Here is a 24,243-nt window from a genome sequence, read left to right on the forward strand (position 1 = left end):
TAAGCTGAATGCTGTTTCAGGACACGTCTTTAAATCCAAAGGTGTAGCACAACAATACAATTTAAATAATGGATTATATAGCCAGTGAGTAATGTTGCAGAATCTGTGGGAACCCAAATATTAGTCAAAATCCTTGTCAAATAAATTTTATTTTCAAACATACCAACGTGATTTGCTTTCAACAATGAATCAGTCTGCTATTCATAAACAGTGAATAACAAACATTATACCACAATCTATCATTTTGTAAGGGTGGGTTCGGCAGAGACCCTACCTGATTATCAGTGACAAATTAGGACACAACTGATTAGTGAGATCTTAAGAATATTTTTGAAACTTTTTAAATTACAGATTGGAATTTCCTTGCTTCATCTTTTTAAGAACCTGGCACTTTCTCACAGTTGACATTTTGAAGGGTTGTGTCAGCGTTATTACAGATTGTGGCTGTGGTGGTTATACATTCTGACAATCTTAAACTATGATTCCTCCAGGTGCTGATTGTCCGACATCTCGAGTAAGGTCCACATCTGACCTCAACTTGTCCTTACACATTCATAAATGTACCAAAATACTATATAAGGAAATAACAAGTAAACCAATGCACATACAAACACTCAAACACATCAATCAAAACCTTGTATATTTCAAATGAAGTGCCCATGATCTTTCAGCATGATACATTTCAATGATGGCAAAGTGCAAAGATGGCAAAATCAGTAATGCGCCAAAAAGCAGCATCTAATAAACATATTCACTGTGCTCTGTGACAAAGCAGCTCCAACACGACCATGTGGCTATAAAGGGGGGAAATGCTTTTTTCTGTTGACTGAGCTCTGCTTTAAAGCCCAATGTTTGCACTTGTGTACTAACCGATTTTCTGACTGGATTAAGAAAAGCTGCATACAATATATGATCAAGACAAAAGGCAGCCACACATAACACTTCTTAAGAAAATACTTAAACTCTTCTTCCATTTATTGATAAAGGCCTCTTATTTCAACTTCAATTTGACTAGACATTGTTGACATTGTTGACAACACCTTGACCATGACAGCTGTCTTATTATGAAGAAGTTGGCACAACATAGAAGGCAACAACATTGGCTTGAAAACATGATTGCACTGAGCTACCATCAATTATGTGCTGAATGGCAGGAAATACCAACACTGTTAATCAATGCATGCAACTTCCACAAATGCTGTAGAAAGAAGAGGAGTAGAGATAGCCGACTTGTTCACTATCATATATACAGCAGGTCATCCTGCTCTCCTCTTCAGTGTGAAGTCATTATGAGATCTCCTTTGCCAGCTCTACATTCTCCTTGGAGATCATTCTGGGCTCTCCTTTCTGCATCTGGTTGTCTCCCTCCATCGCCATTTCCCTAGATGGCCGCTCCTCCAGCTGCTCCAGTGCTTCCAGTATGTTCTGAACACGCCGGACTCCATCCCGCCTCACCTGCCGTATGTCTACACGACCTTCTGGGTCAACAGAGTCCAGTGCTAAGAGCTCTTTGGTCAGCAGCTCCTCCAGTAACAAGTATTTCTTACCATTCTTCTTTCCCTCAAAACATTTCACATCCTGCTCCAGTTTAGCAACCCTTGCAACAATCTGCTGTACTTTAGCCAAGCCTGGATGCACTGGGCTCTGAGCAGCATGTTCAGCCTCAACCTTCACAGGTGGGACCTCTGGGGGAACAACTGTTGTGTCTTCGGCCTCGGGTTTGGGAGGTATATGTACTTTGATATCTGCAGTATGTTGTTGTGGTTGCTCCACTTTCTGCGGCTGCTGGAACTGTTGCGGCGGCTGCGGGAACTGTTGCTGCGGCTGCGGGAACTGTTGCTGCGGCTGCGGGAACTGTTGCTGCGGCTGCGGGAACTGTTGCTGCGGCTGCGGGAACTGTTCAGGATACTGAGGCTGTGGGGATTGAGGTTGTGCCTGCTGATACTGCTGAGGTTGCTGCAACTGCTGAGGTTGCTGAAACTGTTGAGGTTGCTGAAACTGTTGAGGTTGCAGAGATGGAGGCTGTTGGAACTGTTGAGGTTGCGGGGGTGGAGGCTGTTGGAACTTTTGAGGTTGCGGAGGTGGAGGCTGTTGGAACTGTTGAGGTTGTTGAGGCTTTTGGAAGTCAACTTCTGTGTGCGATGGGTGGGGGAGCTGCGTGTTCTCGGGTTTCTGCTGAGCGGTGTGTTGTTCCTGCTCCATTTTCTGGGGCGGGTCTCTAGTGAGGACATGCTGCTGAGCCTTAGAAGTTTAAAAAGATGACATCACAATTTAGGTCAACACATACTGACGTTAAAATCAAGATAAATCCCAGTGTAAACAGACAAAAATAATAATTACCTGCGGTCTCTCTCCCATCACCTGCGTTATAATAGGTGACTGGCATCTAATATGAGGCTGGAGGTGAATAGAAGTAGCATCTCGATGTTGGATCGGAGAAGCTCTCTCCCGGGGAGGCTGCATTGCCGCGGAGTAGCCGGGCCATTCGTCTGTCTGATGGCGATGGAGGGGCTGGTGGTGCTCTGGGTAGGGGATGCGCTGAGAGTAGACGGAGGGATTTAACTGAGCCTGTGTTGGTGTTTGACTTCCTCCACCCTCATGGATCACACGGATGGGGATGTAACCTGCTTGAAAACCAGTGCTGCTGGGGCGTGAGGCTTGGTGATGTGGGGCAGTGTAAACCTTAAGAATATTCGGAATTGAAACAAAAATTCAGTATTTGCTGATTTATTTTACAAAAAAAAAAAAATGTTTTTGCAGCATCAAATCAAATCCTACCTCTGCTGTTTGTGAAACAGGCGAGCTGGCCTTTCCAGGCTCAGGGGAGCAGCTATCTGTAGATCCATGTAGGGGTGATCTGGGCCTGCAGTGGAGCCCCGGCGTCGGGGAAGGTGTCCGCCCGTCCGACCGGATATTCTGTGCAATAGTTGGCTGGATGTAGGAATAACATGGATGCTGCTGCTGCTTCAGTTCTGCACCGTCATGGAAGACAGGGATAGGGACGTAACCTGGGCGCAAAATGGGGTGCTTCATCTCCCTCACAAAGGTTTTCTGAGTCTCCTGAAGGCTGGGTTCTGGTGGTATGTTGGGACCATTTGATGACACTTCCCTGACCTGAAATTGAGCCAATAGAATATGGATTTAATTGCTAGTTATTATATATTTATAATATCAAGAATGAATTTATTTTAAATAACATGATAGAGCAATAAGGAAAGCCACTAAATAAGACATGCTTAGATTAAACATAAGAAATCATTTAACCGCAAAAAAAGTTTAGAAATCACCACTGTAAACAATACGTACTTGGTTGACATTATAATCCCTTAATCAAAGGCATCACATATGTTAGAATCAAATATGTTAGAAGATGATTTTCTTATTTTAAGCAATACAAAGTCATACAAACTATTCAAACTAACAAAACGCAAGATTATTTTTTGTTTAACCAAGCAATCTTTGCTTAATGTTGAGGAAAATAAGTAACATACATTTCCATGTATCCTTTACAAATGAACCTTCATAAATTCAACATTATCTAAATATGTCCAGCTAAACAAACATGTGCGTTAATACAAACAACGTAAGTATTTTTAATAGGAAAGTTCTCTCAGTCCTGAGATAACTGCAGAGGTTATAGGTTCAAATGTGAAACATCCACAGGGGGATGCTAAATGTATCACCTCTTTGAGTATTTCATAAATGAAATAAACTTCTGATTAACATGGAATAAGGTTCATTCCCAGTCAGAAAATCTATGTTTCTGTGTGATATGTTGCTCCACAACCACAGTGATATCTTTCACCTGGCACACAATATTTTGGCACACCCTCTAAACTATTAGTTAGTTAATAATAATTATGTCATACACAGACCGGGAACTGTTTTTCTACACTGTTTGACCACTTTCCCCTATAAAAGAGTCAAATAATTGAATTGTGTTTACATAATATTATGCTGAAAAACTGTTGTTTTCCCCATTCTTCGACTAGCAGCTGTTCTAGTCTAATCATATAAAAAAGAACATACATCTGAGAATACATGTGTATGGATGCACAACTAATAATCAAACTGAAAGTGACTCCTTATTGGGGACCTACTAATGAAACAATTGTAAAAACAGGAAATCAATCACAGCATTATATCTCAATTATTAGGAAATAATTATACTATCCATAATTGCCAGCATTTCAAACAATTACAATTAACAGGAAAACATTTAATTTTCACCCAAAAAAACTATTTTTGAATTGTTTTTTTTGTACCAAGTAACATGACACCTGCTAATGACAGCCATGGAGCAACAAGTCTGCTTCAGAGCTTCAGCACTCTGTCAATGTTATATTAAAAAAAATGGTAATTATCTACCCACTAACTCCAAGTAATGAAGTCTACATAACAGAAAACTGCATTTATATGTAATCCAGTAGCATTTTCGCTCGAAAATAAAGTTATGAAGTAGCTGTTAACGACCCTTTGCCCTCTGCCATTTCTGTATGGGACACTTCACACTGCCAGCACCGTTGCACCAATTTTATCCCCTGACAGCTGTGTCTTTCCAGCAGATTCTTTGGGACACTAACTTTGGACAACGGTGTCTGTCTGTGAGACGAAAGATTAACAACTGGCAGCCTGCGAGGTTAACTTCAGCCAACTGGGGTTTCTCCGTAGACCTGTATGTTTTCATAACATGTAATAAATCCAGCAGAACATGATATGCGGGCAGCGTCAATCATACAGTTATACTCCAAACAGTCCAAAGTAAACGGGACCAGCCTCAATCCTTGTAAGGCAAAAAGTTTAATTTGAGCTGGACGTCGCTGTGTTTTTCACCATGAAAGAAGCGACATTGAAATACCGAAAGCTCATCATAGGTAGTCTACTACATACTGCATGGTGAGTCATCGAGTAATAATAGAGTTAGATCATGACACTGGAACATAACGGGGTTGATCACCCGTTATAATAGGCGTCTGAGCTGTCTGTGAGGGGGAGGTGACGGTTCCCAACTAGGCCTACCGTCAACAAGATTAATACACAACAGTGATGTAGCACGTCTTTAACAGCATACCAATTCATAACACCTGCTCGACGGAGAAATAAAGAGTTGTACCGCCGCTAGCCGCTAACACTGACAAACTTTATCACGCCTCTCCGTTACCTTCTTCGTGTCGTGTCGCGGGTCATTCCAGGTGGTCGTGCGGTTATGGTGATCCACAAAGAAGGGCCATCCAGTCTGAGGGTCAATTTTGACTTCCCAGCCGAGAGGGAGAGGGTCGCTGTCATTGTTGGCCATTGTCAGTGTCGGTGACTGTGTCTTCATGCCGTTCATATTGCTGGCTGTCGAGTACTGAAACATGTTATGCAGGCGACGGAGGCTTTAAAGATTCCTTGAAGTGACGTGGGAAAGTGGGCTGGAAGTTTCTCGAAATAGCCGGGTTAATGTCGGGGGCGGACAGCGCTGTGGCATGGGTTCCCAAAGCTGTTATGTCGCAAACCCCCTAACATAGTCTCGTATTAAACCTCTGTTGTGCATTTAATTTCCCAGAAAGCCGCAGGATTTTCACTGCAGCTGTGTAAAGTGCTCTCTTCATATAACGGACATAATTTCTCTCCAGTTGGAGGGGAAACTATGAGTTTGTGTAAAGTAAACTACATCTACTCAAGTACTGTAGTTAAGTACAATTTGAGGGACTTGTACTTTACTTGAGGATTTACATTTTTTGCTACTTCTACCCCACTACAAATCAGAGGTTAATCATGTACTTTTACTTCACTTCAATTATTTAATACTTTTTTTCGTTTTGAATTAATTTTATTTGAAATATAATCAACACTTAAATAAGACTTTAGTTACCCCTGCAAATTCACAAGATGCCCTGCAGTATACAAACTCTTTAAAACTAGCTGCACCTTTGCTTTGATAACACTTAAACAGATCAATAATTATATTAAATGATATTATAATATATATTATTCTGAAAAGGGCCACTCTGCATTCTGAATACTTTTACTTTTGGTAGGCCTACTTTCTAATATGTTGATGCTAACACTGTTGTATTTTTACTTGAGTAACATTTTTGATTGCAGGACTTTTACTTAGTATTCACATTCTGGTACTTCTACTTTTATTTAGTGCAAGTTCTGAGTACTCCTTCCCCCTCTGGAAACCATCACCATATACACCTTTGAACACCCAAACATGGACCCCTGTGCGTCCCCAAACCCCCGCTTGAGAACAACTTTCTGTGTATTAGTCAAGGGAATCCCGAGATTCTTCAAAACAACAGGCATACATGATACATCCTGTCCAAGGAAACTCTGAATTTGTTATGCAATAGTTAACTGTGGTGTGTGACAGTGTGGGCACTGTGACACCCCCATTGACAAATCTTTCTTAATTCACAACACTCCATTCAGCCTCAGACGAGATATTTGTAAATGTCAAAAAACTCATACTGCCTTGGCTGGAGACTGTCTGAAATCATTACATGGTTTTTCAAAGATGCAGAGATAGCAGTGGTAGAATATTAATTTGGATACCTGAAAAAAGTGTTCAAATTGTGCAAAACAAAACCTATATAACATAGCCATTGGAGCCAAGTACTATAAAAGGTGATTATATATTAACAACACTCAATAAGCATTTCTCAAAAGGAATATTATTTGTATACTTTATTATATAGTGAGAAGTAGCAGATTAAATTCCAGTCAGTCCAACATTGTTCATGTATATGTGACACAATAGTTCATGCATTTAGTCATTGCACTCAATTATACAGTGATGAATCAAATTGAAAAATTATTATCAGATTCTTCATTCAGAGATGAGGTTCATGTTGCCAGAATACTTTGTGACATATTTTGTTTTAAATTATGTTATAGCACCAAGGGGCATCACTGAAAAGACTATATTTACCTGCTAATCACCACCTGTCCTTACTTCAGGTCAGGTGGTGGTTAAGGGGATTAAGGAATTACGTATTGCTCAACAGAAATTGGAACATTTACGACTTTATGTGAATAGTGACTGCAGAAAACCTCTCAGTATTCTTGATGGGCATTTGATAGAATAATGGCACAGGAGAAATCTTACTTGTTGCCCTTTTCATTAAAAAACACTTCGAGATAACAGCATCTGTCAGTGTAAAAGTAGCTGTCTCTGGCGCTCCCTTGTGCTAATATACAATAACACATTTGGGAATATAGTAATTAATGTTTCCTTCTAACTTTCAGTTACTGCAATTATTGTTCAAGTAAAAAAACAATACAAAATACATATTTGGAATATTTGGAATCATACTGCTATAAAACAGAATATCTGAATCAAACATGAATGTGCCCACAGAGATCCGTAAAGATCCCCATGGTTCGAGAAACTGCCATGAACCGTCGAACACCGGTGGGTAAAACAAGCGCAACTTTTCCACTTCAAAATAAAAGTCTTAAAAATCACCTCAAGTCGTTGCTAAATGTGATAAATAAGGTAGTGAATGTGTAATCTGTTTGAGCGTTTGTATTGAATTATAAACCAATCACTTAAACAAATTATTTCTATTACGGGCTTTATGATTTACACTGTTAAAACTGTAAGAATGGTTGCTTCTCGTTACCTCACCCTGACCTCACCGGGGCTCTTCAGGCACACGCACCCGCCCACGCACGCTCGCTATCTGGACTCCCAGCGTGACGTATACCCTGGCGCCCGGTTAGCTAGCTGCTAAGCTAGTTAGCTAGTTGTTGTTACTAGATCGTTGACATCATACACAGCACTTGGTTAACGTTTGTTGTCGGCTTTGGCCATGGACGACGACAGCTACCCCAAAACCCTGTAAGTATATGTAAATGTCTCACGGTAGCGTTAGCTTCGCCACGGTCGGTAACCGGTGGCTAAATTAGCTAACGTTACCCGCTGACTTTACAACCCTGGCAAATACCACCATACAATACACACATCTAACGCTTTACTAACGCCAGGTACGCTTACATAAGATAACATGCAAACATTACGCATTTCGAATGTGTTTTTAATCTGTATGTTCAACCGCGGGTGAAGTTAACGCTAGCCTTCACTTACGTTGGGCCATCTTGAAAGTCAAGCTAATGTTAATGTTATAACGTCATATTAGTAACTCACCATACCAAGGTAACGTAAATACTCGAAATAAGCGACGTGTTCCTAGAATATCTACGCATTACAGTCTGTACCACCTCAGTGTTTCCTGGATAATCGTTCAACTGTAACCGTGACCAGCGTTCATTACATTAAACCACTCTTTCCCCTCCAGGTATGTGGGAAACCTCTCCAAGGATGTAACAGAGATTTTGATTCTGCAGCTCTTCACCCAGATCGGGCCTTGCAAAAGCTGTAAAATGATCACAGAGGTAAGCAGCCATGGTTGTTTACCGTCATGCATGTCTTTTACTTTTGATGTCTCCTTCCCATGACATTTACATTTGGAGGGTGGCCACGTCAACAATTTATACTTTAACCAATAGTAAAAATCCACCACTGTTGAATACAATACAAATAGACATTGATTTAAGCTGCAGCTGCTATATCCTAGTTTTTCTACTACCCACCTTTTGAACGTTTGTGTTTTATCTGTCTCTTGCAGCATACAAGCAATGATCCCTATTGCTTTGTGGAGTTCTATGAACACAGAGATGCTGCTGCAGCCCTTGCAGCCATGAATGGGAGGAAGATATTGGGAAAGGTAAGACAATTATTTTGGTCTCCAATTGAAATCAACACACAACTGTTTCTGAATTCTGATCTGCGTGTGTTGTTGAACATTTCTCAGACTCTATGAACTCTTTGCTTACAGGAGGTCAAAGTAAACTGGGCCACTACTCCAAGTAGTCAAAAGAAAGACACTTCCAGTAAGTGTTCATCAATTATGTTTCTAATCTGCTGAAATTAAGTTGAACAGGGAGTATTAAATGGTTTCTTATCTTTGTTTGTATCATTTTCTTCATCTAGATCACTTCCATGTATTTGTGGGTGATTTGAGCCCAGAGATCACCACCGATGATGTCAAGGCTGCCTTTATACCTTTTGGGAAAATCTCGTAAGTTTTTATTATTTATTTATTTTACGTGCAATAAAATAATTTGAATGCAAACATTTTTCTAAAGTTTGCAAATATTAAGATACTTTATAATATCAATAATTCTCTACATTTGTGCTCCGAAACAACTGTCTGTCTATTATCATGTTAACATGCATACAATATGTATTGTCTTTGTACTGCTCCACACAGCTGATATCACAAAGGTTCTGATCTCATATCATTTCATTATATTGGAATAAAAACAATGGTTTGATATTGTATGAAACTTGATGCACCCTGGTAAAGGGACCACATCCCTCTTTTCTTACATGTCATTGCCCCCTCTTTCTCCCCTCTTCTCCTATTATCTCTCCACTGCTAGATATATCCAACATACATAAAGGGCCCTACCCAAAAGAAAGTCAATTCAAATTAAATGCACCAAAGGAGAAATGAGCGATCATATTGCGAAAGGGACTCAAACTGTAAATGGGGAAACAAAAGCTTGCACAACACAGGCCTTGACTACGGGTGGAGCATTGATGCTACTCATATGTGTCTAGCCCTGCAAATACCTAATTATAATAACACTTATTTTGTTGGTAATGATCAGGTAGACAAATCGATGAGCTGGTTTTGGGATTGTTATGCTTTCCTCTGGATGTAATCTGGGATTAGCAAATGAGTACAAAGAGGAAGAGCCCATTGTATCTCTTGTGACCAGTAATGAGAAGTAGCGTCTAACGCTCTAGAAGGTTCGGGAGGACCAATTCATTTCAGTTTCATCTTGATTTTTCAATTCTGTCAAATTCACGGCATCCATGCATTTAAACACAGTTACCATGGTAATGGACCATTATCCCATAAACCAACTCTTGCCATCATATGTTTTGCTAAGTTTAACGTTATTGAATATATTTCCTGTCAATTATGAACTGCTTTATTTCAGTGACTCACTTGTAGACTTAAGTGCCAACATGTAGCCTACTCTTGCTTAACTCTGCATATTTAGGGTATGGTAAGTAGATCATGTGTCAGTAAACTGTGTGTATGAACCTGATCAGCTTCTAGTTGTGGGTCTCATTGAAGTAATAGCCCTTTGGTTATTTTACAGAAATGCTCATAGGATTGGACAGGAGCTTGAAGGCTAACAGCAAGGAACTGTGCACTCTGGAGACTCAGATGTAGTTTTTTTTCTCTATTTATTCCATTCCTTCCATTTGTCTTTATTTGTAGATGCTATGTATTAACATAATCTATCCTAGATTAACACAACCCAATACTCTATGTTTTCTTCCTAATCTATGTTTAAATTGTCTCATTTTCATAGTGTTGTTTTTGTAGTGCAATGAACCTCTTCCAACATTTCTGAAAATGTCAATTTTTCGAAATTTGCAGCTCCCCAAACTCCATATTGGTGATAAAGAAATGACCAGGGAAAAAAAGAAATCTGTTAACAGGCCATGTATGCCGTTTAATTCCTTTTACTCTCTTTTGATATTTTCTATATATTTCTATTTGTAGGAAGAGCACCAAGGTCCAATTTTAAGAATGCATGGTAATCTATATAATCTGGTTCCTTTTTGTGAATTGAAATGAGTAACCTACTGTTGAGAAACATTGAACAAGAAGTGGTGCTCCAGTACTTCCATTTTACATCTGAAAATATTTAAAAACAGTACTCTAGACTGCATGTTTTTGTGCTTGTTTTATTGTTGCTTTGAGTTTATGTTGCGAGTCAGTGCTCAGCACAAGGTCAGGATAGCTAATGAAATGAATGTAGGACAGAGCAGAGGATTCAGTTCAGTGTGTTATGCGTGGTTCCTTTTTAGTTTTAAGTGTTTAAAGCGGAGAGTGTACTGAAGTGTTTTTGTTTTTTTACGTTTCCCTCCAGGGATGCTCGTGTTGTGAAGGACATGACGACAGGCAAATCAAAGGGGTATGGATTTGTGTCCTTCTACAACAAACTGGTAAGGCTCCAGTGCAAGAACACAGACTGAAGGTTATTTCTATTTTCTGTTTATTTTCCTACTTTACTGCATTTACAGTCATTCGAACATCCGTTATCAAAGTCGCAACTCCTTGTATCATCTAACATTACATAGTTCCTTCTTAACCATCACCAGTTTCAATATTACTTAAATACAAACTGTTGTGTATATTTTAAGAACGGATTTACGGTACAGATACACTTAGAGATTCATGGTTATCCAGAGAGGTAACTCCTTTTGATTTGGATTCATAGGATGCAGAGAATGCCATCCATAACATGGGGGGGCAGTGGCTCGGAGGCCGCCAAATCAGGACCAACTGGGCAACGCGTAAACCACCGGCTCCGAAGAGTGTCCAGGACAGTAAGTCCCTGCATAGCACTGCACCCCCACACAGGGTTTCACTTAGTGGGCCAGTACATGTTGCCATGCCGATTCTAGTCGGACTGAAACATCACGATTGTAGGGAAATGTTTTTTTTTTTTTTACACGTTTACTTTTTATTGCATTTCCCCCAAAAAGTCAATTATGCAAACCATAATTAAAGAGGACTGTTTCATGTATTTATTTTAGGGCTGTCAGTCGATTAAAATATTTAATCGCGATTAATCGCATGATTGTCCATAGATTAATCGCAACATTTTTATCTGTTCTAAATGTACCTTAGAGGAATATTTTTCAAGTTTGCAATACTCTTATCAATATATGAGTGAACAAATATGCTTTATGTTAATGTTTATTATCATTTGAACAATGACAAATATCCTCATGAATATTAAACACAACAACCTCTGAACATTACAAATATTCGCTTCAATTCAAGTGTGTGTGTGTGTGTGTGTGTGTGTGTGTGTGTGTGTGTGTGTGTGTGTGTGTGTGTGTGTGTGTGTGTGTGTGTGTGTGTGTGTGTGTGTGTGTGTGTGTGTGTGTGTGTGTGTGTGTGTGTGTGTGTGTGTGTGTGTGTGTGTGTGTGTGTGTGTGTGTGTGTGTGTGTGTGTGTGTGTGTGTGTGTGTGTGTGTGTGTGTGTGTGTGTGTGTGTGTGTGTGTGTGTGTGTGTGTGTGCTGTCAGCATCAGCTTGTAGATGGTATTTTAAACTCGATGCGCTCTGAAACTACGGGGCGGCCGAGGAAAAAAAATACACATGCGTTAATCGCGTTAAAATAATTAGTGGCGTTACTTTTTTTTGCGTTATTAACGCGTTAACTTGACAGCCCTAATTTATTTATTTTTTCATAAATGCAATAAAGAAATTAGGCATAATGTAACTTGAAATTGCAATAACCTTTACAATGCGTTACATGGATCATATTCTTGCCCAGTGTCCTAACTCCACTTTTTTCCTTAGTCATTATCCACATCCAACCAGATGATGTTATATTCCAAGAGATTCCCACAGTGTCTTTCATTCCTGCAGAGTCATCCTCTGGATATAGTTCCCTATTCTGTTTTTATTCCCCGAGTCACATCTCTAGATGTTTCCACATGGAGGCCCACGTTAACATAACGGCTTTTCTTGCCAGCATAGTGAGCAATTTAACTACTTCCTTAATATTGTTAAAGACAATCACGGACATATCCAAGCAGACATAAAAGTGGATTTGCTGTTCAGACTGTGAGACTGACCCCTCCTCTCTCCTTTTCCCTTTGAATCATTCACATTAGTTTATCTGGCGCAAGTCTGGCAGTGTGCCCAGTGCACTTCTGCCCAGAGCAGACCGGATAAGAGAAACACATGTTACCATACCAGGCTCTATTTTGAGCTGTAATACATCCCATTTGATTATAAGCAACAATTGCAGATAAGAGATGTGGGTTTTAATTATAAACTTTGCGTATAAAGTTAGGATCTTCCCTTCATGAGTGTTGTTTGTTTTTATTTCAGATGGCTCAAAGCAGCTGAGGTTCGATGACGTCGTGTCTCAATCCAGTCCACAGAACTGCACCGTGTACTGCGGAGGGATCCAGTTGGGACTATCAGGCAAGTGTCATCTTCTATAAAGATGCATCACCACAGCCCTTAGTCACGCTCCAGTTATTACTTATCATACACTCAAATAGCCTGAGGACTAACATGTAGCTTGTCTCTGTCTGATTCGTTCAGAACACCTGATGCGTCAGACCTTCTCCCCGTTTGGTCAAATAATGGAGATCAGAGTGTTCCCAGAGAAAGGATACTCCTTCATCAGGTAAAGCTCAGTCTGTTGCACCATTTGGCCTCTAGGTGTCAACACAAACACACTGACTCAATGACAGGCCGTTCAGGCCATGACTCGCTGTTAATAGCCCTTTTCCTTTTATGTTTGTCGTTACTTTAAAACGTTAGCTCAGTTTTAATAATCTTAAAGAGATCCTGTTTGACACATTTACTCTGCTGTTCTTTCTTTCAAGGTTTTCCACCCATGATAGTGCTGCCCATGCCATTGTTTCCGTGAACGGCACAGCCATTGAAGGACACATAGTGAAGTGCTTCTGGGGGAAAGAATCTCCTGACATGGCAAAAACTCCACCTCAGGTAGTGAAAATGTCATTGATATAAAACTGATAACATTTTTATTTAATGGGCATTTGACGACAGGAAAACAGTTGATGGGTAGGAAGAAGGAAGTGCAGCAAATATCTCTTAGAGGTTGGTGGAGGGCGTTGTTACCCCTAACCCATGGGGGGCATAGCCTCAACCCAGAAATGGAAACAGAAATATGATTGGAAAATGAAGAAAAAAAAAATGAACAGACTAAAAATGTTATATTACATTTTTGATTTTCATTTGGCCTTGCAGTATTTGTTGTATTATTTCCTTCTTGAACATAGTAGTTATATCTAATGGGAGATTTGAAGGATCACCAGGGTATTTTTTTTAGATGGAGCCTTTTGTGTCTGAATGGCTTATAAGAAACAAACAGGATGGAAGAAAAAAGTAAAGAAAAAGCTTTTATTTCTCTGTAGGATCCTTTTTGATCATAGTGTCAGACACTTGTGATAAAAATCAAGGCCTGTCTGTGGCAAACACATTATGAATGCAGGTAGAACTACGTTGACAGTGCACTATTGCCCTATAGCAGGGGTGCCCAACCTTTTTTGAACCAAGAGCTACTTTTAAAGTTGCCAGTCTGCCGAGATCTACCAGTCCAAATAGAGGGAGGGGGGGGTGCTAGCGAACTGTCAACTGGGGGGAAGCCTCGCTGCGGGGAAACGGCGGACCTCTGTCGGTGCAACGTCAATGATGCCTTTTAAAAACATTAGTAGCGGTGACGGCCGTCAGCGAATCGAGCTGGCCCTTGACGACCGGCTGTTCTGTGATTCTCCAGATTCTACAGATGGCCAGTCCGCGGAGAGTGGACAATACATACCGGAAGTAAAAAAAGACGTGCAACGGGACGGTGTTCCCACGGGAAACAAAAGTTAAAATATTAAATGAAACAATCTCATCTCTTAAAATTCACAACTTATTATGAATGAAACATTCACAAACTTATAATGATGTGTTCACATGTATAACTCTGTTACATATGCACGAAACGAACAGAAGAGCGTAGGGCAGAATTAGGAGGGAATTCCGTCTCGTAGCGTGTGTGCACCGTTTTGAAATGCCGCTCTAAATTACCCTTTGGTAAAGCCACGCTCGCATTGCAGACGAGACAGATGGACTTTGAATTGGAATAAACAAAAAAATAATCATCCTCCCACGGCTTTTTTGCTTCTGCCATAAATGCTGTCTTGTGTGTGGGCGGACTGTCACTCCTGTTGACACGGAGGGACAACGTCAGCTAAATAGTGCCCACCAGCCACTCCCCGACACATGGGGTCACGCCGGCCAATCACACAGCTTTGATGCGTTCAAGTGCATTATTCTGGCACAGGAAGATTATGTTATAGGACATGAACGATAAAACAGAATATTGCTGTTCTATTTTTAGACGCATCTCGCGATCGACTGGTCGGGCATCCCTGCCCTATAGGATTACATTGGAGCCACTTTTGTCGGCTGCAGTCCTCTAATTTGTGACCTTCAAGGCATGTTTTCACTCTTCAGCTCTCCGTCTCCACTCAGGTTGAGTACGGTCAGTGGGGGCAGTGGAATCAAGTCTATGCGAATCCACAGCAGCAACCACAGCAACAGCCACAACAACAACAACAACAGCAGCAACAACAACAACAACAACAACAACAGCAGCAACAGCAGCAGCAGCAGCAGTACGGGCAGTATGTGACCAATGGCTGGCAGGTTCCCTCCTACAGTATGTACGGCCAGACGTGGAACCAGCAAGGATTTGGAGTAGAGTAAGTTTGAGTGTGTATTCAATTCATTCGTAAACAGTATGTGACGACATGGTCACAGCCAGAAGACTTACCTATGTAGTGGACTCTAAAGACCTAATTCACAAGCTTTTATTTTATATTCTTTGTCCTGTGTTTGCACAAACAAACAAACAAACAAACACCTGGACGGTGTCAGTGTGTTTCTATAGCAACGCAGAATGATAGGAGTAACATGGCAACATTAGTCTGGCTGGTTTTAAATTGTGTTAATAAAGATCAAAGATAGAAGTTATTTTCTTCACCTCTGTCATTAAGTGCCTCAATTAGCGATGGGGGGTGACTTGACCAGCATTTGTTAGTAGAGTCAAAAGTAGATATTTGATTTATTTATGATTCATTTCACTGATCAGTATTCAGTCACCACAGTCATACTAACTGGATGTTTGTGGCCTCTTTGCAGGCAGTCTCAGTCCCCAGCCTGGGTGGAGGGCTTTGGGTCTCAGTCGGCCCAGGCCGCAGCCCCCCCCGGACAGGTCATGTCCAACCTGGCCAACTTCAGCATGGCTGGCTACCAAACGCAGTGAGCTGGCCCCAACATAAGTGCAGTACCAAGAGGATGTTGTCAACCCTTTTTAAAACCACACGGCACTCTTTCTATCTGAACACCTGCTGTAGGAGAAGAAGGGCAGGGGCCATATTCACAAAGCCTTTGCAGACACCAGTTGCTCCCTAACAACCAGTTTAAGAATTGTGTGTAAATTGTCGGTTTCCATTTCAAATTTTTAAATGTTTATTTGTTGATTATTACAAATTCAAAGTGCACTGGGGTTCCTGAATTAGAGCTAAATACAACAACTGCATTTGTTAAAATAAACGTTAAAGGACACCCTTCCATAACTAAAAATGTATAACATACATGTTATTTTAGGTTTAAAAGCACACTTACTAAAAGCCATCATATTACTGCAGCTGCTCACTGGAACATGACGAGGACAACAAGCCCTAGAAACCTCAAACTTTATAATATTAATATTGAGTTATCAAACTATGGCAATATCAGATTTCTGTGTGCCAATATGCTTTTTAATATTTTAGTGTTTGTTACAAACTCGTCAATATGTTTACTCTATGGTCAAACTTGGGGCATTGGTCTGTCATTCTATACAACGGTGTACAAAATTCCACTCAAGCTTTGCAGTTTATTTTTGTGATTTATGTCAGTTTGTCAAAAATGTTTTTGGTACAGATTAGGCGGGTCAACATGACGACAAACTGACCGTACCCACAAAAATGAACCAACCTGCTTTGGATAGAAATGTGGTGCTTGTTTTAGATAAATATGAAAAGCTTTGTGAATAGAGGCCCTGGAACGGGAGTCTACCTTTCCATTATGCGTAAAGAAACTTGAGATTTAAGCGGGACATGGTATCTATTGGGTGCATTTTGTGTACAAAAACAAATGTTACATACACATCTCTAAAAGCAAAACAAATTATGTTTTTTCATGTTTTATATCGGAGTGATCAGCATGTTCTTTACAGACTTTTGATGGGTTTTAGCCTCATTTGTAATCCCGTGTCTCGAAGTAAAGGCTACAGCACGTGCTCACTATATAGAGAAAATATTGTAAAATCAGCTTAACCCCCAATCTTTGTAAAGCTAACTAACTGTGTGCTGAATCTGGGGGCTGGTTTCCTGGAGAGATATTGAATCTTGAATATGTTCTTACTTCCTGTTGAGGACCTCAGTTAATTTATAGTCATTTCTTTCTATCAGCTGGGAGTTTTTGCAAACAACCTTAGACCAGCCCCTAATGACGAAAACTGCATCATGTTTGACATCAAAATATTGTTCTTTAGTCAACGTCAAGGCGAATTGTCCAATGTTTTAGACTAACTATGAAATGGGATGTTTTATTTCATGAATCTGAAGGTTTCCTAAATGATTTGTCAGAGCAACGGATATCTTTCTGAGTCCTCTAAATTTCCTCAGTGTTTGCTGAACATTAGCAGTATTTAAAAAAATCTATTGCGACAAAAGGATTACACAAAGACGTCCTGCCATTTGGCTTTTGTTTGCGTATGTGCCATTCTGTACAGTATATCACACTCCTTGTGAGCGCACTCTCGCTTTTTGTTTATTAGACCTTGGGGATTTTTTGTGTAACTAAACAGAGGTCATGTTGGCTGAGGGTGTAAATATAAACATTGATAACGAACCTTCATGAAACTTACGAAACGATGTACATACTGTAGGTAGAAATGCCATGATACAATTACAGCAATATGATTTGTGAATAAGCCTTAATTGGTGTGTCAGTTTATTCAAATTACATCATTGGCAGAGGCTCGATTGCAAACCAAAATCATTTTTCATTGTAGATTCCCCCATTTTTAAGTTTGTGTGCCATTTTGTAGCAGGAAGCCGGTAATGTTTCAGCTTAGACTGCACGCTTACGACATGTAATTCATTTGTTGCTTCAAATATTGAATGTAATAGCAATTTGGTTTTATGACAATAATACATATACGTTGAACAATAGAGGTGATGTTTAATAATAAAGGATGAAATCAATTTTCCATTTTAAAAAGGAAAACTCAATAAGTGACTTTAAATAAAGGAAACATTTGAACCTGGTTTTTTTTTCTACATTTATTGGACACTAATACATTGTATGTTAGAGCACTCTGAAAGCAAAGCATACGTTTGTACTTTCTCAATGTTACATAAACTAGGCGGCATCAAAACATTTGCTTTTCTTTCTTTTTTTACCTTTTCTTGGCAGACATTGTGGGTGTATTGGTGGTGGTGACAGATTGCCTGAATTGGCAATGGTTTACTCATATGGGCCCATGAACTTGTGTGTTGCTAAGTTACAGCATAATGTGTCGTCAGCCTAGGAGTTGGACAGAAACAGGGTTATTATTGGAGAATGAATTCCATATAAACATTATTTATTATAGCTATACATCTCACTTAACTGAAGGAAGTCAAAAGCTTTTGAGCAACTGTCATAGAACTTGGACTTTGATAAACATGAAATGACTAAAGCAGAGCAAGCGTCACTTAGTCTAATGTTAGGTGGTACATCCCCTGCATAATATCAGATTATATTACACAACTTTTCTAACCTACTGTTAAAATAATGTATATTACACAACGTTAATAATACGTAGAAGTACATCCATGTCTCATCTAAAACATACATTGTAGTTTTCTACATATGTGAGCTTCAACCTGAACCAGTTTATTATATTAGCTCTAGGGGAGTAACCTCGTAAGCAAGGGATTTCAAAATTGTTTTTATACAGTATTTACACATTTCCATGAAATGAGTAGCTGGAGCAGAGTGTCAAATATATTGCCAACGTTTACCCTATAATAGATATCTGTAATAAAGGTCCACAAAACACCTGCTACTTCTGCTTATCACCAGGAAACAGATCTTGATCAGATTGTGGCTTTAACTGACTTTGAACATTGGAAAGTTGTGATGCAAAATACGTTGCGTGGGATTCTTTCATCCTCACATGTCAGCTGACTTCCATGCAACCCATTATTCTGTATCAAGCTCTTTGCTCATATTTTAGAGTTGAATGTGGATTTAGGGGGAACCCCCAGTCTCCTCGATGACGTCTTCATCTTCGTCTCTCTGTCCACACAAACCAGGACGCTCCCATCCGAGGCCGTGTCATCACTCTGGATGGGGGTAAACAAAAGTTGAAAATGTTAAATTCATAACAACAAAACAGAGAAAGTCTAATCCAATTTTCTGAAGAACAAAATATCTATGAAGTAAGATACATATATATGGAAAGTATAGACATCTTCCGTCATAGGCGTCTGGCCATCAAAATACATATTTACAAGGTTGATTGCACTTATTGTAAGACACTTTGGATACGCTAAATTAAATGTTGTCTAATATACATAGCTTCAATATTCCTTTCAGTGTTCTCCATCAACTGATGCACCCTAATATCTTTTAAATAAAGCATTACAACAAGGTTTAGGAACAACTTAATGACGTTTTTCCTTACAGTCAGTGTCATTTTGTTCCCTTTAGCTTTCTCTTGTAATCCCAGTTTCTCCATAATTAGCTCCATCCTGGATGTGATGCCCGCCACAGAGCTTTCAAGCTGGAGAACCTGTCTTCCCAGTCTTTCATGGTAAGAGAAAGGTTATTTAGTTATTGGTTAACATCCATTGTAGAGACATTTTGAAAATGGAAGACATTTCATAAATGTAAAAACTGTTTAAACCTTAGAAACGCTTCCTGATCCACAAAGGTAGGACTGGAGTGGTTCTTCTGGTCGTTGGATGTTACAGGAGGCTTCTCCAGTACATCTTTCTGGTAATTTATCCCAAGATTGTTGAGTTCAGCGCTAAGAGCATCCTGACAAAGAAATTTGGTAGCACTATCATGAACTCATTCTTATAATTGTGTCTTTTATTGAAATAAGTAAAAACTCTGTAGACTTTCACACAAACCCTCTTTTCCTCCAGCTCGATTGTCATCCTCTTTTGTTCGTCCTCGTCTAGAATTTGGTTCCCATCATGGTCAAACCGTGAGAAGGCCGCAGAAATTTCATGATCAGCATGTCCCAACCTGCGAGATCATCAGAGCGGTGAGGGTTACGTAACACTGAAGTTAGCACATACTGTTCTTTTTGATATTTGATCACTTACTCTTTCAGAGTTTCTCTGAAGTCTTTGAATTCAATTTCTCCAGATCCAGAGCGTATCGCCTTCTGAACATCTGATATCTTCTCTTTTTTAAGTTTTAACTTTGTAAATGTCTTCATATAGCTCTGGAATACAAAGACAAAGCATATTGTTTGTTACCTGTGGAACACTTCTCCCATTTTGAACATGAGTCTCATTGTGTTTACCTGTTTGATGATGTCTGTAATCTGGAGCTCGTCTTTTTGCGATGACAGCTCCCCCTTCACTTCAGAATATGTGTCGTTTATGATGGCCAGAAACATGTTCTGAAAAACGAAAATATAAGAGATTAGAAGAAGATCATCTTTATCTTTTTAAATCAATCATCTCATGGAACAAAATGACTTACCAGTAGAACAAAGAAAACAAAGAACACATAGGTGACAAAGTAGATCGGCCCTAGAACTCTGTTTGCACGGTCGATGGCATTGTAATCAAAGTCTCCAAGAATGATCCTGAACTGTGTGAATCTACAAAAAACGTAAGAAATAATTGTATGATCAGTCGTTCTATTAAAATATGTCCTGCTGATCCACTTCAAACATCTCTTACATGCACTTGACGAAGGTGCTGAAAGATTCAACCTCTGTCCCAAAGAGCAAATATCCAAGTTGAGCGTAGGCAAAGAACACGATGAAGAACATGATGGCGAAGCCCAAGATGTCCTTAGCACAGCGACCCAGTGTGGAAGACAGCTGAGTCATGGTCTTGTTAAAACTGATGTACTTGAAAACCTAAAGATGACATCACACAGTATTTGCAATGGTGCTCGATCATTTTCCTTAACTATGTGTTAGAGTGAAATATTTCAATACTTTACCTTGATCCATGCAAAGAACAAGTTCACTGCATTCATGTTGTTGTACTGCATTTGCCAGAAGGCCAGAAATTCAAAATCAGCGTAGATACCGGGTTCTTCTAGCAGTTTGCCGAGCAGCTTGTCCACTTTTATGGTACGGAAAATATTGAATATAATGGCAACGACGGCGAGCTAAGAAAGAAAATAACTTTTATTCTTTGAGACCAAAAGGACTTGTTCGAACGAAATAAAAAAAAAAATCTTACCATTATGACAACAATATCCAGAATGTTCCAGATGCTATTAAAATAGGAGAACTTGTGTATTCGCAACTCAATAATCTCCTCTACAATGTAGTAGAGGATGAATAAACAGAAGACCATCTCGCAGCCGAGGATGAAGAAGTCCCAGTTGGTGATGTAGCGAATTAGCTTCACGGTCCTTATCTGGTAGGAAGGGATTGCACCACCAGTCGCAGGAAATTCAACAACCAACCTGAAAGAAGTGGATACAACTTTAGTCAATCAATGCATGGGTATAAACTAATGGGTAAAATTGAGAGGGTCAACGTTGCTCTTTACCTGATGACACAGAACATGTTGATGTTTGCGTTGTAAGTGGAGAAGTCAACAAAGGCTGCTCTGGTTCCTCGGTCGAGCCACAGGTTGTCCACCAGTTCCTGCAGTACGATGGTGCTCTCCTCTTTGGTGCGACCCAAGTCATGGTAGTATCCCGCTCCACTGTATGTGGTCAGCAAGCCCCAGTGGGAAGAACCTTTGATTTCTTTCTCTGTGTGGTAGGTCCACCTGTAGAGGGAGAAGAAAATATTGCTGTAGTTCTCAAATCTCACTGGAGACCCAAAGTAATCCTGTGAAGAAAACGGTTAACATCTCACGCGGTGCCGTTGATGAGTCCGAAGTTAAGGTCATCCTCCTTCTTGTCAATGTAAACATCGAAACAGCCAAATATCTCATCACTGAAGTCTTTGTGGACCTTGCAGGAGTTGTTCATGATCTTGATCTGCCTCATTCTGGGGACTCCTAGCAGCATGTTCTCATAGTAGATGAACGACTGGTCTCCGCTGTCCAAGGACTGGTTGTTGTACCATTTGGTCCAGTAGAGGCCATCCAACAACGGGCCCTGGGAATACTGTTCATACAAAGAGAGATTGGATTGCGTTTGAAAGGCACACAGAAGACATTTCATATTGTCATTTCTCTTTGAATTTTCACTTTGGTAATAATTATGGAAATGGTTTTAAAGGAAAACTCACAGTCCAGAAGTCAGCCATGGTGCTAATGGACTGAAACCTAACTCCACTCTCACTGGCTGTATTCACAAACAGGTCCGTCATGGCTTTCGTGTAGTAATAGGTGCTCGAGCTGGTCATACCGTATGTCACTGAAAGACAACGTAAGCACATTGTTAACGGCCGGCCCTCGATTTCTATCTGGCTTTGCACAGGCTCGGCTATAAATGTGGCTCTATTCAACAGTCCAAGATAAGACAACTCAGAAGCAGACACGCAAGTCCTTATTGAAGACTTGTTCTTATTGCTGTGTTTACGGCCCTGCGGTCAAACAGATCCAGATTAGAGTCCGTCATTTGTTTGAAGAGAGAACACGCCGGCCTGATGGAAATAGCCTCTTCAAACAGTGTACATCTCGCCCAGACAAAGCAACAATAGATGAGGCAAAATGCTCTTATCGCTAAATGGCAATGGAGCAGTACCCATGTCCTTTTCACCCCTAATGCTCAGCTGGACAATGCTTGCAGGCAGATGGGTGGGGAGGGCATTTGTGGTAGGCATTAATGCATGGGGGAAGCTTTTGATGGCAAATCAAATAAACAGTCCAAAGTGCCCTAAGCAGAAACATCGTGACAAGCATTTAACAATTGATCAACAAGCATTTCTGATGCACAATTCACTTAATGGAAATACATTGTGATGCATTAAGGGTTTGAGGCACATGGACCATTCATGCAGGAAAAGCAAACCGTTTGTATTTGGAACTCATTTTGATGTAATTTCCACTAGTTTCATAATATATATATTTTGTTTTCTTTGTCTTGCTTCTGTTCTGATTTTATGTAAAGCGTCTTTGAGCATTAGGAAAAGAGCTATATACCATGTATTATTATTATTATTATTATTATTATTATTATTATTATTATTATTATTATTATTATATATTCAATCCAGGTAAACACATGTACAACTAAACTTAAATACATTTCTCAACTTTCCTTCGAATATCACATTTCTGGTAATATTAATATTAATGCAAAGACTGTAATGAAAATGCTTGTTAGACTACCACAACTGCAAAAGGAGAGACATCCACATTGAAAGTGCAAAATGTAGGACAGTAGAATACTTACAGAGACATATATCCACCAGGAACACCAGATAGACCATTAGCTCCCGTAGCGTGGTTCGGACAAACAGTTCTCTGTTGTTTGAGGTGTTTTCAGTCAAGGTTGTGCCCCATAAGCCTACGGACAAGTTACAGTGATTTATTTTCTTATGATTCTTATGATGTATGATTGAAGAAGTTATTTTAAAGACCTTTCATGCAAAATAACTTTGATCCTGGTGTTGACATAAAGTTGTTTAGCAATTCAAAACCAAGCCTAAATTGACGAGCCAACGAGATCGTCCACAAAAATGCAAGGTAACTAAAACTATCCGTTGAATTGACAGAACCAGAGAGAGTTTCCTGTAAGACAAAGGGTTCTGTCTTGATCTGTGACGCTATCCATCTATCCATGCTGATTAAACTAGCTGTACATATTACACAATAAATACTGAAGTAAACTGAAGGAGTTCCCACCTTTGATAAAAGAGCAGCAGCCTCTTGGTTTCTTCACCAGACTTTGGTCGGTGGGTGTTGGTTCCTCTGGGAATGGGCCTGGGGTGTCCAGTTTGTACATACTGTCCATAGAGCCCTGGAAGAGGGGCTGGGGGTTGTAGATGGTGCTGACAGCTCGAGGCAGGGCCAGAGGAGAGCCACAGTAGCCGTGGTTGACCCAGGCTTCGTTTCCCATGCTGTCCAGCTCCACCTGCCCGGTCAGGTGGCTGTCGGCCCGGTTGTTCAGGCACTTCATGCTGTTACACACCTGCGTGTCCCTCAGTGGACTGCTGGTATTCAGATCAAAGAGGGAAGGGAGGCAGAGTGGTTTCTGTAAACCTGCTGGAGAGATGTTTATAAAGAGTGGATGACAAAAGCTCTGTTGAGGGAGGAGCTGCTTCTGGAGCTCTTGTAGCCTTGAGATGGAGACCCAACACAGCAATGACGTGCGTGTGTCCTGTTGTAGACACCACAGCAAGGTTTACCAAAACAAAGTCACCTAGATTTCATTTGATCATTTTCATCTTAGCAGTAGGCAATTTGGTACAATACAATACAAGTACA

At 40.1% G+C, this 24,243-nt stretch overlaps 3 protein-coding genes across 3 annotated transcripts; 1 reads left to right on the forward strand and 2 right to left on the reverse strand.

Moving 5' to 3' along the window:
* Window positions 1-130: 130 nt before the first annotated feature.
* On the reverse strand, window positions 131-5,421 carry bag3 (BCL2 associated athanogene 3). The gene is made up of 4 exons (XM_034101018.2): window positions 5,162-5,421; window positions 2,779-3,114; window positions 2,341-2,682; window positions 131-2,241 (listed from the first exon to the last, which is right to left on the reverse strand). The coding sequence occupies exons 1-4, from the start codon at window positions 5,357-5,359 to the stop codon at window positions 1,288-1,290; spliced, it is 1,830 nt and encodes a 609-aa protein (XP_033956909.1). The 5' UTR covers window positions 5,360-5,421; the 3' UTR covers window positions 131-1,287.
* Window positions 5,422-7,637: 2,216 nt separating this feature from the next.
* tial1 (TIA1 cytotoxic granule-associated RNA binding protein-like 1) lies at window positions 7,638-17,939 on the forward strand. The gene is made up of 12 exons (XM_034100351.1): window positions 7,638-7,831; window positions 8,289-8,385; window positions 8,619-8,717; window positions 8,829-8,883; window positions 8,984-9,071; window positions 10,948-11,023; window positions 11,299-11,407; window positions 12,929-13,024; window positions 13,148-13,232; window positions 13,435-13,558; window positions 15,095-15,324; window positions 15,764-17,939. The coding sequence occupies exons 1-12, from the start codon at window positions 7,803-7,805 to the stop codon at window positions 15,885-15,887; spliced, it is 1,212 nt and encodes a 403-aa protein (XP_033956242.1). The 5' UTR covers window positions 7,638-7,802; the 3' UTR covers window positions 15,888-17,939.
* Window positions 17,940-18,037: 98 nt separating this feature from the next.
* On the reverse strand, window positions 18,038-23,993 carry pkd2l1 (polycystic kidney disease 2-like 1). Its single transcript, XM_034100350.2, has 15 exons — window positions 23,662-23,993; window positions 23,210-23,323; window positions 22,101-22,228; window positions 21,723-21,976; window positions 21,409-21,633; window positions 21,094-21,322; window positions 20,849-21,019; window positions 20,581-20,762; window positions 20,378-20,498; window positions 20,196-20,294; window positions 19,993-20,114; window positions 19,795-19,912; window positions 19,566-19,699; window positions 19,344-19,464; window positions 18,038-19,002 (listed from the first exon to the last, which is right to left on the reverse strand). The coding sequence occupies exons 1-15, from the start codon at window positions 23,933-23,935 to the stop codon at window positions 18,883-18,885; spliced, it is 2,412 nt and encodes an 803-aa protein (XP_033956241.1). The 5' UTR covers window positions 23,936-23,993; the 3' UTR covers window positions 18,038-18,882.
* Window positions 23,994-24,243: the final 250 nt, after the last annotated feature.

This window comes from Pseudochaenichthys georgianus, chromosome 15 (genome assembly GCF_902827115.2).
Source record: "Pseudochaenichthys georgianus chromosome 15, fPseGeo1.2, whole genome shotgun sequence".
Lineage (NCBI taxonomy): Eukaryota > Metazoa > Chordata > Actinopteri > Perciformes > Channichthyidae > Pseudochaenichthys > Pseudochaenichthys georgianus.

Coding starts and splice junctions, on each gene's coding strand:
- bag3 (XM_034101018.2), bottom strand. CDS start 5,359: ATGTTTCAGTACTCGACAGCCAGCAATATGAACGGCATGAAGACACAG. Junction 2,683..2,778: donor CTGTTTCACAAACAGCAGAG/GTAGGATTTGAT, acceptor AATATTCTTAAG/GTTTACACTGCCCCACATCA. Junction 2,242..2,340: donor TGATGGGAGAGAGACCGCAG/GTAATTATTATT, acceptor TAAACTTCTAAG/GCTCAGCAGCATGTCCTCAC.
- tial1 (XM_034100351.1), top strand. CDS start 7,803: ATGGACGACGACAGCTACCCCAAAACCCT. Junction 8,884..8,983: donor TCAAAAGAAAGACACTTCCA/GTAAGTGTTCAT, acceptor TTCTTCATCTAG/ATCACTTCCATGTATTTGTG. Junction 9,072..10,947: donor ATACCTTTTGGGAAAATCTC/GTAAGTTTTTAT, acceptor GTTTCCCTCCAG/GGATGCTCGTGTTGTGAAGG.
- pkd2l1 (XM_034100350.2), bottom strand. CDS start 23,935: ATGAAGTGCCTGAACAACCGGGCCGACAGCCACCTGACCGGGCAGGTG. Junction 20,295..20,377: donor TTGTTTTCTTTGTTCTACTG/GTAAGTCATTTT, acceptor TTCGTTTTTCAG/AACATGTTTCTGGCCATCAT. Junction 20,115..20,195: donor TTACAGACATCATCAAACAG/GTAAACACAATG, acceptor TTTGTATTCCAG/AGCTATATGAAGACATTTAC.